General features: G+C 36.7%; 1 protein-coding gene across 1 annotated transcript; it reads left to right on the top strand.

The window, feature by feature from the left end:
• The first annotated feature begins 12,404 nt into the window (after positions 1–12,404).
• On the top strand, positions 12,405–14,798 carry LOC149186177 (heat shock cognate 70 kDa protein-like). The gene is made up of 2 exons (XM_089412574.1): positions 12,405–12,683; positions 12,928–14,798. Exons 1-2 carry the CDS (start codon positions 12,479–12,481, stop codon positions 14,673–14,675), a joined length of 1,953 nt encoding a protein of 650 aa, XP_089268700.1. The 5' UTR covers positions 12,405–12,478; the 3' UTR covers positions 14,676–14,798.
• The last annotated feature ends 2,482 nt before the right edge of the window (positions 14,799–17,280 follow it).

Below are 17,280 nucleotides of genomic sequence, written 5' to 3'. Positions count from 1 at the left end.
GAAGGCCAACTCTGTGCCCAAACCTAAAAATAGCTCCTTCCAAAACTTGGAATTGAACTTTTCATCCCCGTCCTATACAATCTTCTTTGGAACACCATGCAGTCTCATTATCTCTTTGATGAAAACCTGTGCTACCTCAATGGATTAATATGTAGTCTTTACTAGAATGAAGTGAGCTAGCTTGCTCAATTTGTCAACCACGACCATAATAGAATCATGTTGCCTCACTTTCCTCGAAAGATCTGTGATGAAATCCATGGAAATGACCTCCCATTTCCATTCTAGAATCACTATAGGTTGTAGTAAACCACCTAGATGCCTACATTCCACCTTGACCTGCTGACAATTTAAACATCTAGCCACAAACTCCGCCTCTTCATTGTTAAGATTCATCCAATAGTAGAACTTCTTCAACACCGTCAACGTCTTCTGATATCCTGGATGACCCAAGTATGGCTTGGTGTGAAATTCCCTCAAGATAATCATCTTGAGCTCACTACAATTCGGTACATAGGTCCTATCTCTAAATCTCACCAAGCCATCTACCCCGAGATGAAAGTCTGCATCCTGATCACCTGTACCTATACATGTACCTTCACCATTAATCGTACTTGTGCTCTATTGGAACATTCCCATATTATCCATGTATTTGTCATCTTGTTTTCCTGCCTGCAAGATCTTGTCCTATAACTATGTCCCATAAGAGCTCATAGGAGAAGACAACCAAGAGGAGAAGAGAGGAAGAGTCCCCTTTAGAGACTGATATTTTTAGTGTGGGGTTTAAAATTATGTACAGAAAGAAGGCTAAGCTTAGTTCTAGACTAAGCCTGACCAAAGATTCAGAGCAGCAGACCATTATCACCAATATTGAGCCACTTGTTTCTTCATTAGTGGGTGATCAGTCTACACAGTCTCCTACTACCTCTTCAACTTGACAAGGGCAGTAGTAAATAATGCAAACAATTAAATCTACTTCAGGCGAGGTAGAGAAGAGAATAATGGATATCTTCAAGGAAATAAAAGTTAGAAATGAAGCCTTAAAGATTAACACTTACAACTAGTTCTGGAAGTAGACTTCTGGTGCCCAAAGCAGGCTAGTGTCAGCGTTTGACTTAGAGAAGGGGAAATGCAGATGGCATTCCTTCAAGCACAATTTCCTCAACCCAAGGGAGCATCAGACTACAAAAAGACATCTTTTAAGTTTGATGTCAAGGGTATACATCCCATTGACCAAATGGAGATACATAAGAAGACTCGGGGAAACGATTTTCTCTACTGTCACTAACATAGCCATGACTTTGTCCAAATTACAGGTCGCACTAGAAAATGTCCAGTCACAGCTAAAGATGGAGAAATTTTATGCTCTTGCCAAAGACACCAAGATTAAAACCTTGGAGGATTTGGTAATCAAACCGAGTTATGATCCTGCAAACATCAATGCTTCATAGGAGTTGTTAGAGCCTAGATTTGCCTCAGGCTGAAAAGACAAGGTTCTAGGTCCACATCAAACCACGCTCAGCCTCGTAGCTAGCCCTACAAGGACAGGAGAGGGCTCTCTCTGGGTCAATCTCAGTGAAAGATAATCGATGGGGCTTGAGATGACGGATTTAACAACTGATCTTAGGCTAGGTATAAAGTGCAAAGTTTTGATTTGAGTTTTTGGGGGTTTTGTTGAAAAAAAGGGACAGGCAAATTTTGGGTCTGGGGATGAGGCCAGATTTTTGCAGAGTTCAGGTAGGGGCAAGATAGGCAATATTTTTGATGCTTTAGATTGAATGAATGGGTGGATCAGACTGGTGAGGATCCAAGGAGGGAAAGAGGGTCTCAAGAGTCCTCCTCAAACAGATGAAAACATGAAGAATTAAACAAAATATCCAGGCAGAGCATAGTAGTCCAATGAATTCTACCTTAATCACTCATTTGTTTAATTGCAGAAGACAAGATAAGGGAAAATGATACACATAAACATCAGTGAACTTACAAATACATAGAGAAACACACCATCAAAACATAGAGCCACATGGATCCCAACAAGTACTGCAAAACCCTGGTCTTTCCTTTGCCAAAATTGTAAAAATGAAATGTACAATAGGGTGCCAAGAAATCCCAAGTATCCAACCCTGAAAATGACTGAGAAATTACATGATATAGACAAGCCTAAATCCTTCCCATGCCTCTAGGGGTTGAGCTCATCATTCTAGGAACTGTTTCAACCAATTCTAAACAAGGAACTGAAAAATAGGCAATGAAACAACTTGCCCCTATATGAAAGGAAACTGATTCATTCAATTTTTTTTCACTTTTTAGTGAATGAATCTACCAAAACAAGTAAAAATGTGACCAAAATTACATCATGGTATATCAATAGACTAAAACAGGACTGTAAGTGTTTTAAAACTTGATTTTGATGAACATAACTGAGCCAGCAATGATAAGGCATGAGGGATAATGAATGACAAGACCCTTCCATCAGATTATGGCATGCCCCTAGTGGAATGCAGCTGAGTGAATCGAGCGAGACACCTAAAAATGAAATGCAATAAGAGAAATGATCTCTGATGGAGGGATGACCAGACCGACTCTTACATTGGCTCCAATGGGGATGGTAGCTCCTGGGAGGTGCCAAGAATGGCAGATCTCTAGAAGAGCTAGACAATGTCTTGCGCCATTGGGAAATGGAGTCAAAAACTCAAGCTAAAATGCATGACTGAAAACCAACACAAACTAACTTAACAACAAGACTGAAAAATGACTCACAAATTACTCATGACTGACTTAACTAAAACAAGAACTTACAAAGCTTATTGAAGGGCAGCAGTCCATCAAGATTTCAAATCACGATGACAACCAACTACATACTATGAAATATGTACAATCATGTGTATTGAGCTTTCCAATGTAACCAATCCAGCAGATGGCTACATACCAAATTTCTGCTCTCACTTTTCTCGAGCAGGCGGAACGATGAACCTGTAGGCAACTCAAAATAACCACTGAAATCAAAGCTTATGATAATGAACCAGGAAATATTGATCTTTTCTAATGCTTGCAGAAGAATGCCGAAGGGATCTTGAAAATCCTGAAGCATTGGCTTATCTTGTGATCCAGCTGCAAAAATACAAGTACTTCCTCCATTTTGCTCTGAAAGAACAATTGATTTCCGAGGGATAGGAATGCACAGAGAGGTATGTGCTTTTGCCATCTGAGTGTTAGCTGTAGGTTCCTTGACCGTGAGAAATTCTGGCATATTGTCTCTCTCAAGTTCATATTCCTCAACTTCATGACCTAGGTCATTCTTAAACAGAAAACAATCTTCAAGATCATCAAATATGATAGCCTTATCATCTTCATGAAAGAAAATATTATCTATTTGCTAATCAATAAAGATAATTTCAAGACTATCATTATTTTCAAAAGTGGAATAAATTTCACCAACACTTTCTTGACCATGTGCACACTGCAGACCTGCATTAGCTTTGGCTGTAACTCGACCTTTCAAGAGTCAATCTATCTCATTTTCAGACAAAGGAGATAATGCTTTTTGTTTTCTTTTGCTCAAACAGTAATTGTTTTCATATGACATGGCAATCAGATTATCATTTATCACTAAATTATTGAAAGAAGATTTATCACTTACTTGAACAAAGATCTCATTCTGTTTTTCATGGACTTACTAGATTACCTCCTCATGAAGGCTGTGTTCTAATGAACTGAGAACGATCTCAACAGCAGAGCTCTCCTTCATGGGATTCAGCACAAGGTATTCTTGATTGTCACTATTTCAATCTAGATCTGAAATAGCTGACTTGACTTTATCACCTTCTGAAATCGAAACTCGACTTTCCTGCATATCGTCTCCCTCTATAGACAGATCTGAAACAAAACCTTCTCTTTCATCATTTTCCATTGTACCAAGATCTTGATCCTGCTGCAAAGCTTCCTGAGCATCTTGATGGGAATCCTCTAGGTTCTCTTCATGTTGTTGAAATGGATTCTCGTACAAGGCTTCCATGATCTCATCATCCATGAATTCATCATCTTCATAATATTTCTCAAGGCTTTCAATAAAACTATAAGCATGTTTGCAACAGTTCTAAACTAAATTTAATGATGGATAATATTCTTTATACCTTTCAAAGAACATGGTATGAAAATCCTTCAAACAGTAAATACAAGCAAGCGGCAAAATTTCATACCAAGATCGGGCTTCACCTTCCAGAGTGGCCATGAATATCTTCAGCAAGCAATCTTCAGGAAAATCAACCTTCAACTTGCGAATATGTATGTGAAATCTAACCAGATGTAAGGCAACATCCTTCCTATCATCATCTTTAAACATAGGCAAATTCTTTTGCCAATCTACCTTGGGAATTTTATTTGGAAAACCTGGAATGTGATCTCGGCTCATGGGAGCGTATCTTTTTGCAACCCGTTCCATCTTGAAAATCTTAAAGCTATTGATCTTCCTGCAGTGGAGTCACCATGAAGCATTGATTTCTGGATTTTTCAGTGAATGGAGTCGCCAGGTGAATGATTTCAGCCTTCTTATTTCTAATCGTTGTCCACCATCAACAATCAGATCTGAACTTGATACATGTACTGGGGAAATTAACAAGTTAGATGTCACATTTACAAGCTAGACCAGAGATTGACTGAAGCAGCGTTTATGTACTTCTGCTAATGCAAAGCAAAAGCGTTTCGAAGGCTACCTGACATAACTTCAGGCTCCGTCTGTAGCTATAAAACAAATGACATCAACAAGCAAACCATTTTCTTCCCCAGTATGGTCGCCACTATGTTAGAGCCTAGTAAAACAAATGACATCAACAAGCAAACCATTTCTTCCCCAGTATGGTCGCCACTATGTTAGAGCCTGGATTTGCCTCAGGCTGAAAAGACAAGATTCTAGGTCCACAATAAACCATGCTCAGCCTTGTAGCTAGCCCTATGAGGATAGAAGAGGGATCTCTTCGGGTCAATCTCAGCGAAAGATAATCGATGGGGCTTGAGATGACTAATTTAACAACTGATCTTAGGCTAGGTATAAAGTGAAAAGTTTTGATTTGAGTTTTTGGGGGTTTTGTTGAAAAAAAGGGACAGGCAAATTTTGGGTCCGGGGATGAGGCCAGATTTTTGCAGAGTTCAGGTAGGGGCAAGATAGGCAGTAGTTTTGATGCTTTGGATTGAATGAATGGGTGGATCAGACTAGTGGAGCCAAGGAGGGCAAGAGGGTCTCAAGGGTCCTCCTCAAATAGATGAAAACTTGAAGAATTAAACAAAATATCCAGGCAGAGCATAGCAGTCCAATGAATTCTACCTTAATCACTCATTTGTTTAATTGCAAAAGACAAGAGAAGGGAAAATGATACACATAAACATCAGTGAACTTACAAATAGATAGAGAAACACACCATCAAAACATAGAGCCACATGGATCCCAACAAGTGCTGCAAAACCCTAGTCTTTCCTTTGCCAAAATTACAGAAATGAAATGTACAATAGGGTGCCAAGAAATCCCAAGTATCCAACCTTGAAAATGACTGAGAAATTACATGATATAGACAAGCCTAACTCCTTCCCATGCCTCTAGGGGTCGAGCTCATCATTCTAGGAGTTGTTTCAACCAATTCTAAACAAAGAACTGAAAAATAGGCAATGAAACAACTTGACCCTATATGAAACGAAACTGATTCATTCAGTTGTTTTTCACTTTTTAGTGAATGAATCTACCAAAACAAGTAAAAATGTGCCCAAAATTAAATCATGGTAGATCAATAGACTAAAACAGGACTATAAGTGATTTTAAAACTTGATTTTGATGAACAAACCTGAGCCAGCAATGATAAGGCATGAGGGATAATGAATGACAAGACCCTTCCATCATATTATGGCATGCCGCTAGCGGAATGCAGTTGAGTGAATCGAGCGAGACACCTAAAAATGAAATGCAATAAGAGAAATGATCTCTAACGGAGGGATGACCAGACCGACTCTAACAGGAGCTAGTCAAAAATAAGAATTTGGACATAGTGGCATTGAGGAAGTAGTTAAAACTGCCAACTACTAAAGATCCTATAGCTAAGGATATTGCAGAGACGAAGATTCAAAATGCAGATATGATGAAACTCGTCATGGAGCAAACTGAACAAATTAAGAAAATGGAGACAGAGATGTAGAAATTGATCAAGGAAAAGGAGAAAGTTGCTGAAAAGACTGCCACTTTAGAAGCACTTCCTATCACAGTCATTCCTACAACCATACCAGCTACAACAAGTGCAGGATATGCCACAGATCAACTGGCCAATGCAGTCCAAACTATGTCTCTACAAAATGAAGAAATTAAGAAACTACATGACCAAGTGAAACTTCTTGAGGTTCATCAAAAGAAATCTGATATTTTGCATGTAGTAGAGCTTCAGAGAGCTCAAAATCATATAGAAGTATGGAAAAATTCAGCAGATGAGTCTTCCATTGGCCACACTCTGGGTAATGTCAAGGAAATTATATGGAACAACATCATTGAGGAGATGGATGAAATATGGCCATGTATTCAAAAAAATTTTAGCAGGAGTTGATGGAAAAGGAAAAGCAGACAATTGCCAATATAAATGCTCAACTAGGAGAGATGCCTGCTACAACCAACAACATTATAAAGTTTCTTAATTCTAACAATAGGTATGAATTGGATGACCTAGGAGTGGATGCCATGACTGAAACTATTCTGGAGGTGAAGAAAGTTCTGACCAAAAATAATTTAGTAGTGCAGTTGACAGAGAAGTGTCACACTCTTGAAGTAGCAGTCAACAGATTTTTCACAAGGATTGATGCATTGAACAAGAAGGGTCTGCCTTCACTGTTTGTAATCAATGATAAATTAATGACCAAGGAAGAATACTTCAAGAAGCTTTAGGACATTTCCAGGGACACAACCAAGTCCTCCAACATCAAAGGTTCCATGACATGCAAGGCGTTTTACGAAGCCATCAAAAACATATGTTTTATTCAACATGAGATAAAACAAATTTTCACTGTAAAACCCACTTTTTCCTGGTATACTGAGGTATATGAAATCTACTGTAGGGTAACTAAGATAGAAATTCCAAATGAAGAACGGTGAGAAAATTTGTATGAATTTCACAGCTGTGGGAAAACCTCTCTAGTCCACGATGTAAGTTGTTGTGTCACTAGTGTGATGGGAATGCACTCTATAGGTCTAGTTCACTTAACGGTCGCTCAACTATAGTAGGCTGCCAAACTTTCGAAACCAACTGAAACACGTGCCTCTTTTCAGGTCGCCAATTTTCTGAAATATAAACCAAAACCTTCTAACTATGGTGACATTCCAACTCTCAACAAGGTAGTGACACAACTAGTATTGTCGCTCACTCCTCTGGTTACCACCACTGAACATTTGAGAAGACACATAAATATAAATTTGCATGCTTCTGCATGCACGGGGGTGGCCACACCACCCCCATAATTTAATGTTTCTCATGTCATAGGCTGGTGGGCTCGGTTACACAAACAACCCAATAACTCAAGCCACACTTGATCGAGGACAACAAACTATGAAATTAGTAGCTTGTTGAGGACACCTTCTAAGTACCCTCCTTTGCCCCAAGATGTGAGTATTCTACTTCATTTGGGTCTCCAGTCTATAATCCCACATGGCATAATCAAGGGTGTGAGCCAAACAAATGCAGATATAAATATTTGGAAGCCTCCTCCACATGGTTTCTTAAATGTCAATATAGACGGAGCTTCTAAGGGCAACCCAGGGTTAGCTAGTTTTGGGGGTGCTATAAGAGATGAACAGGGTCAAATAAAGAAGATCTTTCATAGCCACTTGGGGAAGGCCACTAATAACATGGCGGAACTCATGGCCCTAGAGAAATGCTTGGAAATCTTGGTGGATTCAAATTCACATAATGCCATCATTGAAGCATATTTAGAATTGATTATTAGAGCGGCCAAGAAAATATGTAATGGTACATCACCAGATAAAGTGTCGAAAGATTGGAGGCTATCGTAGGTCTTTCACAGTATCTACACCCACCTGCAAACTTTTAAAACTGTAAGCTTTGTCCATGTGAAAATAAAAGCTAACATGTTAGCTGATCATTTGGCGAATGAAGGAATGACTAATAAGGAAAGGGATGCTCGACACGTTTGGGAGTTGTTACCCCCAAGTAAACTGTTAGAGGAATGTCTCTATCAGGCTACCAAAGATAGGGAGAATTGGATTGATAGGATAGATCGAAGAGGATCAGGAGACAAGCGGGAGGATAGGGATGCCTAAACTATCTGCCTGTTGTTTGGCGGAAGAGCACACAACTTAATTTGTTCACAAATGGTTTCACGAACCACAAGTGGTATTTCGGGTGGGGTCTAAGTGGTAACCGGTTTTTCAAGGTTGGCCTCCGATTCCACTCTTCAAGCGACACATAGCAGCGAGGAGGAGAGAGGAAACCGCTTTTCGGGCAGTTAATCCTCGTGCTACTTGTCCACCCAAAATCAACGTGGATCATTGGATCCATGAAGGGTAGATCAACGATGGAGGTTTGGTCATGCAAGTGGTTGATCGGTGATTGGAGGAAGGAGGTGGAGTTTGAATTGCAATTCGCCGTTATGCGGTTTAGCGATTCAACGTTAGTCGTTGGATCATTGAAAGAGATGGACGACAGTTTTCAGGCCGATCGGAGATCGATGTTCAGTGAGCACAGTGGGAGGGGGTTGCACCCGGAAGTGTGGACCTGCCGCTTTTAATGGTCGTAGTTGTATTATTTTTGAATTCTGATCTTTTGTGTATTTCCTGTGTAATCCTTTTTTTCGATAGAGTGAATGGTTCCGAGTTTTAAAGGTTTGAAGCAAATAACGCTTCTGATAGGTTATGTGGACCATTTTGGTATACAAAAGGAATTTTGGTTTACCCTGTAATATATGTAATGTACTTGTTCGGTTAATAGAAAGCTCCATTCTTACTTGACCAAAAAAAATCTATATTAAGAGACATATAATATTATGTATAAAATTGCAACTGTACTACTAAATAAAATAGAAATGGAAATAGTACAAATGTTGTTTGTGATAAGGAAAGTAATGAGCCCACAAATAGGGGTTTCCAAGATGAAGACAAAAATTTGAGAAATTTTAGAGTAACACTTAAAATACAAATTCAGTGGTGGGTGAAAAGTGAAAACAACCCTTCTTAGAGAAAACATTTAAACTCAAATATGATATTGAGATAGATTCTTCCAAAAGACAAAATACATTGGTATCAATGGTATGAAAGTTGATGAGTTACAGCATGGGTTTTTTACTCACATACTTTCAACTTTTTTAAGTAAGAAGGCTATTGTTGAAGGGATTGGTGCAACAATGAAAGATAATTCAACTGTTGTCAAAGTATATGGGCATAATAAACAAGATGGTCAAAGCAATGAAAATTCACCAAAAAAATAAAAATAAATAATTTCTAGTAACTAAGAAAGATAGTGCAGTCTTATATGAGTAGCCACCATATTACATAGCTTCTTAATATCGTGTTTTACATATGAGGATAATATCTTTGATGCCATGTTGAATTAGACAAATGTTGGTGAAAATAACATTTTTTCTATCATTCAAGCATTAGAAACCAACAATCCAGGGTAATATAGGTGTGCAATTATTGGTATTGAAGGTCAAGATAAGTTATTTGGTCTTTTTATCTCAAGCAATGAAGAAATTTCAGAATTAATCAAATTTATCTGGAAAAACCAAGAACCAATGGCGTAATGGAAACAAATTCAAGGCTTAACCAAAAGCGTATATTGGGTTAGAAATGGATTTTGAGGGAGATAAGTCAACTGAACATAACAAAATGAAAAGAATGAAGGTTGATTCCATTGTTAAGTATGAACCTTGGGAAAAACAAGCTGAACAATTGCCTAGCACAATTTATTTTTCTCATATGCAATGTGACGATGATGAAACAACAAATGATGGAAATTGGCAACAATGCTTAAAGCGAACTATTATTAAAATCAACAAATCAACTATCCTGAAGGGTTAAGTGTTGGAAAGGATTAGAATTGCAACTGAACAAAATAAAGAACATCCTTATCATATTTTCCATCAAAACAAGTCAACTTGATCATTTTCCATTTGTAGTGAGAATGAAACAAGATTTTTTTATACAATCTCATCGCATTTAATGGAAAGTTATTTGCAAGAATCAATGGAAAGATTGAGTTGTATAGATGAACGATATTGAGGAGACTTTGTGATAGTTACAATATGAATGTGAATACACGGTGATATGCTTTCACTCCATGTTTAGTGTGGTGAATATTTCATTCTAATTGTTGATCATATAAAAGTTATCTATTATTTGGTATACAAGCATGGGTAGGGAGCTATAGAGCATAGAGCTTGTTAGTTTAGTGCAAACTGGATAAAAACTAATGAAATATACCTTGGTGTAGAGAGTGACCATGTACTTAATACTCTAGGACTACTATTTACTTCCTCCCACTATCAGTGTTGAAGAAAAACAAAATATTCAATCATTGGCAAATGGATGCCCATAAATGATGATTCTCCACTTGGGTTTCATTGGGTGAAAAAACTAATTCCTTTTATCTATACTTTGAGGATGAAGCATTTGAAGGGGGAGACAAAGTGACATACACATATAGGTATAGATGTAGGAATGATAACTAATAACTAATACAATTGTATCATATAGCATTAGTAATAATAATGAAGAATCATAGATCACGCCCTTTCACATTGTGACTATAAATATATAGTTCCATTGTAAATCATATATTTATTGTCAACTACTAACCATTTTTTTCTTTTGTGTATGTGCGTTATTTGTAAAAGCACCAATGGAAACTTCTTACAAAGGACTTACCTTATAAAGTAACATGTGTTGTATTCAAAACCATATAAAATCACACATTATCTTAATGATAGTTGAGGACCTTGTGGCTTGAACCAAAGATGTGAATCTTGCCCATCATAAGCAATGTGAAGCCAAGAGTTCAACCACATTGGTCTAGTGGAGTAGTCACACATGCAGAGGAGCCCATCCATAATAAACGTAAAGGATGCATAAATAGTAAACATAAAGCACACAAAGAAATCATAGCACTCCATGCCAACAATGTGCACACTAGAGAATCACACAACATAGTTGTTCATTTCGAAAACAAATACTCTTCACAAGAATCCATATAAGAAAATCATGCGTGCTTCCCCACTAAAAAGCATGCAAAAGAAATGAATAATACATTAGTTATTTTTCAAATATAAGAAGCATTTATATTGATTTATAAGAAATCAAGAACAACATATGATCCAAGAGGGCATACATACAACCAAAGAGAATTGTAATTTTGCTCACATCAAAGAATTTCCTCTCATAGAAACATGGAAAGATAGAGGATGTAAGGATAACTTCTTCCTTCTTCTTGTCTTCATTAAAAAGTAAGGTGACCCTTGAATAAAAGGCTGATTTTTAATTTCACATTGTGGAGATAGTTGATTCTATGAGATATTTTTTTGTGGGTGACCAAAGTAGACAATAGATATTTTTAGACCAATTACACTTGGATATGGGCTTTTAATTAAAAAAATCTCATAATAACGAATCAAGGTACGACCTATGAGGTTAACATACCCGTTTCATTGTTAGAAATTCAACTTTTAAGGTTGTAGCACTAAAATTATGACGTTGGAAAATGAAAACCATAACAATAAAATCCCAAAACCTAATAGATGAAGTTTCTTGAAGGAAAAGCCATAACAATAAAATCCCAAAACCTAATAGATGAAGTTTCTTGAAGGAGAGAATTCCGGTTATCCAACAATAAAACTTTTAAATGGAGTTTTTTAAATAAGTGAATTAGGTTTGTGTGGCAATTATTTAAAACTTACTTTTCTCGAATTAGGTTGAAATTGCTTTAAGATTGAATTTTTTTAGATTGAAATTGATTTAAGATTGATTTTTTTGCCACAAATTAAAATTTATAAAATTAGAACATTAAACTTATAATATGAAATATGAAAACCGTTATAATAATAATAATATCCCAAAGTCCGGTTAATAAAGTTTCTCTTTCGAGAAACTTAAGTTAGTATAACAATAAAAAAAATGGTAAATGAAGTTTCTGGAAAGAGAAAAATAAATTTATGGATTTACAGAACAATAAAAACCGAAACCAATACCCATGACGGATTGGTTTAGGGGCAATTCGTTGAAAAACCAACCCCTATTTTTTACTTTATCCCAAGGGAGAAGTTAAGTTGAAAGTATTTCTACGACTATAAAATATGGTCAAGGGAAGGGAATTCAAGTGTGAAACAACTATTTTGAACATTCCCCCTCTCGTGCTTCTTGGCCTGCATTACTCGTCTACAGTTTCGATCGCTCTCGGCGCAATTTCCTTAGTTAACTCCCTCTCTGCGTTCTGTGTGTGAGAGTGTCAATATGGGCGAGGGAGCAGCGATCGGAATCGATCTGGGGACGACGTACTCGTGTGTGGGAGTGTGGCAGCACGACAGGGTGGAAATCATCGCCAATGATCAGGGGAATCGAACCACTCCCTCCTATGTCGCTTTTACTGATACAGAGCGTCTCATCGGAGATGCTGCCAAGAACCAGGTCGCCATGAATCCTATCAACACTGTTTTCGGTTAGTAATCTCTGTCACTCTTTTGAGGGAGTTTATTCCACTGCTTATTTCTGTATATGTGATTCAGTTGTTGTATATTAATTCCCCTTTCATTCTCGAATATGAACCGGGATGGACATAATTCAGCTTATAGTTTTTTGAAGGTGATTGATATGAAGGCTTGAATTTGCAGCTGTAAGATTCTTCTGTTTGTGTAGAATTTGCATTTGTGTTCAATCTAAATCAGTTCTCTATGTTATGGCAGATGCAAAGCGGTTGATTGGTAGGAGGTTCTCTGATCCCTCCGTTGTGAGCGATGCGAAATTATGGCCTTTCAAGGTCATTTCAGGGGTTGGCGATAAGCCCAGCATCGTTGTAACATACAAAGGGGAGGAGAAGCATTTTGCAGCCGAAGAGATCTCTTCCATGGTTTTAACTAAGATGAAGGAGATTGCAGAAGCTTATCTTGGGACCACTGTTAAGAATGCTGTGGTCACTGTTCCTGCATACTTCAATGATTCTCAAAGGCAGGCAACCAAGGACGCAGGGGCAATCTCTGGTTTGAATGTTATGAGAATCATCAATGAGCCCACTGCTGCTGCTATTACCTATGGGCTTGACAAGAAGGCTAGCAGTTCTGGTGAGAAGAATGTTCTTATCTTTGATTTGGGTGGAGGTACTTTTGATGTGTCTCTGCTCACAATTGAAGATGGTATTTTTGAAGTGAAGGCCACTGCTGGTGATACACATTTGGGTGGTGAAGATTTTGATAATAGATTGGTGAACCACTTTGTACAAGAGTTTAAGAGAAAACATAAGAAGGACATTAGTGGTAATGCCAGAGCCCTCAGGAGACTCAGAACTTCCTGTGAGAGAGCTAAGAGAACCCTTTCATCAACTGCCCAGACCACCATTGAGATTGATTCCCTATATGAAGGTATTGACTTCTATACCACTATTACTAGGGCTAGATTTGAAGAGTTGAACATGGATTTGTTCAGGAAGTGCATGGAGCCTGTTGAGAAATGCCTGCGGGATGCGAAGATGGACAAACGCTCAATCCATGATGTGGTTCTTGTTGGTGGGTCTACCAGGATCCCTAAGGTTCAGTCCTTGTTGCAGGACCTCTTCAATGGCAAGGAGCTTTGCAAGAGCATTAACCCTGATGAGGCTGTTGCATACGGAGCTGCAGTGCAAGCTGCTATTTTGAGTGGAGAGGGCAGTGAGAAAGTGCAAGATCTGTTGCTTCTAGATGTTACTCCCCTTTCATTAGGGCTAGAAACTGCAGGTGGGATTATGACAGTTCTCGTCTCCAGGAATACTACCATCCCCACAAAGAAGGAGCAAGTCTTTTCTACTTACGCAGACAACCAGCCTGGTGTGTTGATTCAAGTGTATGAGGGTGAGCGAACTCGAACCAGGGACAATAACTTGTTGGGTAAATTTGAACTTTCTGGTATTCCCCCTGCTCCCAGAGGAGTTCCCCAGATCACTGTGTGCTTTGATATTGATGCCAATGGTATTCTAAATGTGTCTGCTGAGGACAAAACCACTGGTCACAAAAACAAAATCACCATTACAAATGACAAGGGTAGATTGAGTAAGGAGGAGATTGAGAAGATGGTTCGTGATTCTGAGACATACAAGGCTGAAGATGAAGAGCACAAGAAGAAGTTAGAGGCCAAGAACTCTTTGGAGAACTATGCTTACAGCGTAAGGAATACCATTCGAGATGATAAGATTGCGGCAAAGTTAGATCCATCTGATAAAAAGAAGATTGAGGATGCCCTTGAACAGACTATCCAATGGCTCGATAACAACCAGCTTGCAGATGCTGACGAGTTTGATGACAAGATGAAGGAGCTGGAGAACACTTGCAATCCTATCATTGCTAAGATGTACCAAGGCGCTGGTGCTGATATACCTGGTGGAGCCTATGGAGCTGCTGGCTCTCCTGAACAGGGTTATTCTGCTGCTGCAGGCTCGGGGCCTAAAATTGAGGAAGTTGATTAAATAATTTTCTCTTTTTTCTTTTTGTTTTAACCGTGTTAGAAGATGATACAGCACCCTTACAAATCAGGATTTAGAAGGTGGATTGTCTCTCCATTGAATGCTGTTGTTTTGAGCAGCAAGGAAATGAGGATTTAGAAGGTGGATTGTCTCTCCATTTTAGATATGAGAATTGAATGCTGAGGATTTAGAAGGTGGATTGTCTCTCCATTTTAGATATGAGAATTGAATGCTGAGGATTTAGAAGGTGGATTGTCTCTCCATTTTAGATATGAGAATTGAATGCTGTTGTTTTGAGCAGCAAGGAAATGAAGATTTGTGTTGATATTCTACTTCGTTATGTTGTTGGAATACTTTAGAGCTGTTTCATTTTTTCTAAATTTTTATATTGTTTTATTGGTTGTGTATGGGTGTTTTTGGTTCTTACAAATCTAGATTTAGAAGTGGAATAGTACAGTTTGTGTTGAAATATTTTATATCTATTTCACTTTTATTATGTTGGAATAATGAGGATTTGTATTGTGTGCCTTCAAATATTTTATATCTATTTCACTTTTGTTAGGGTGGAATAATGAGGATTTAGAAGGTAGATTGTATCTTAATTTTAGATATGAAAATTGAATGTTGGTGTTTTGACTTGTAAGGAAAAGAGAATTTGTGTTGGATATTTGATTTTTATTTTGTTGGAATACTCGAGAGCTGTTTTTTTTTTTCAATATTCTTTTATTAGTTTATTGGTTTTGTATTATTTTTTTTAAGTGATATTACATGGTAAAAATTACCTGGTATAATACATGAAATTTTGAGGTTTAAATTTCCAAGTATCATGGTACACTAGGCAAATGTATCCTTTAAATGGAGGAAACCATATCTCAAATGAAATCTACTATTTAAGTTAGCAAAACATAGCTAAAATGAAGCCTTGGTAATCGCTCTCCATCCACTTTAAAACTGAAACAAAGGCCTCATTAACTTCACAACATATCATTTTAGTTCATTATTCAACAATTTAACGAGGTAATGATATGAATAATATTTTCTTATGTTTAGACATTGTGAAAAAACTCAATATTTGTTACAAATTTGTTATATTTCATAATATAATAAGTTGCATTCTATTCCACTTAAAATTTGATAACTAAAATGGTCTATTTTATGATATGGTTTGTCTTGCTTTCACATAATGAAATGGTCTAATATATTGAGTAATAAAGATGCAAAATAATAATAATAACCTAACCATTTTTGTCAAAGAGAAATTTAATGATTTATTGAAGTAGTGTCACCAACAAAATTGGAACCTAAGCCTTTATCCTTATTCTTCCAAGCAAATAAAAGCATAGACAAACCGTTAAGGAGGTTAACTTGCCAGTATGATTCTTCCAAGCATTTACAAAAGCATAAGTATGTTAACTTGGGATTAGGAGGTTATTTTGTGTCTAAAAATAAATTACTATGGAAAACAATTACAGGAGGTTATGTTGTGTCTAAAAAGAAATTACTATGGAAAACAATTATAGGAGGTTATGTTGTGTCTATCCAAAATGAAATTAGGATGGAAAAAAAATAGAGACAGTAAGAGTACCACAACGTCTATTTACACTAAAAAGAGAAAAATCTTAGTTTAAAGCTTAAGTTTCCAACAAAAGTGGCATTTACAAATATCCTTATAAAAGCATCAATTTTTAAAAGATTTTAGGATTAGCTATTTGTTAAGTTTTCAATTTTACATGCTTCTTTTTTTCATAGTAATTCTTTCTTATATTTGATGGAAATTCCTTGTCATTGTTTGAGAAAATTTGCCACCAATTAACAAGGAATAACAAATATACAAAGTCATAAACATGTCAACTTGCTAATTCTTTCATATTCTTTGTCATTTGTCAGTTTTCTACATACTATTTGGGTAAAACAAACATATTCTACTATTCATCCTAATATTTGTAGAGCAAACTGTAACTAAATTGAAGTCAAGGTGATTACTTAACTCTCCATTCACTTGAGCAATCCAAAATCACATTAGCTTCATACTAGACCATTTTAATTTATTATTGAATAATCTAATGATTCAAGGGTATAAGCATTTTAAAAATGAAGTTCTTATGTTTGAGGAAATATATTATTAGTTCTTTAGACTCATATTAAATATGTTATTTGGTAATAAAATTAAAAAATAAATAAATTTGTAAAAAGAAAATCACTTTTGCCAAAGCGAACTATGTATTATTAATGTTTTTGGGCTCATATATTAAATATGTTCTTTAATAATAAAATTAAAAAAATAATTAAATTTGTAAAAAGCTAAAGATTTTTGCTATAGCTACTCATTTGTTGAATTATTATAGTGTTGTTGGGCTCATATATGATGTTATTTGGTAATAAAAAATAATTAAATTTGTAAAGAGCAAGTCACTTTTAGCAAAATGAAAGGTGTTTTTATTGATTTATGGTTATTCATTTGTTGGAAATGAAATTGAAGTAAATTAAATAAACATGTTTAACTTGCCATTTTGAATTTAATTTGCCACCTTGAATTGGAGGCTGTATAATGTTTTTTCTATCTATAATAATGGGAGGCATAATGAGAAGGTTGAAATTTTCATTTATA

The sequence above is a fragment of the Pinus tabuliformis genome, chromosome 3_1, assembly GCF_031772625.1.
Source record: "Pinus tabuliformis cultivar Carrire ecotype Pingquan chromosome 3_1, CPIR1, whole genome shotgun sequence".
Lineage (NCBI taxonomy): Eukaryota > Viridiplantae > Streptophyta > Pinopsida > Pinales > Pinaceae > Pinus > Pinus tabuliformis.
The sequence above is the reverse complement of the archived record's forward strand: the minus strand, read 5'-3'. Positions and strand labels throughout refer to the sequence as shown.

What these genes read in the sequence shown, in the direction of transcription:
- LOC149186177 (XM_089412574.1), top strand. Translation starts at nt 12,479, where the DNA reads ATGGGCGAGGGAGCAGCGATCGGAATCGATCTGGGGACGACGTACTCG. An exon ending in TCCTATCAACACTGTTTTCG is followed by an intron (nt 12,684 to 12,927) that starts GTTAGTAATCTC and finishes ATGTTATGGCAG; the next exon opens with ATGCAAAGCGGTTGATTGGT.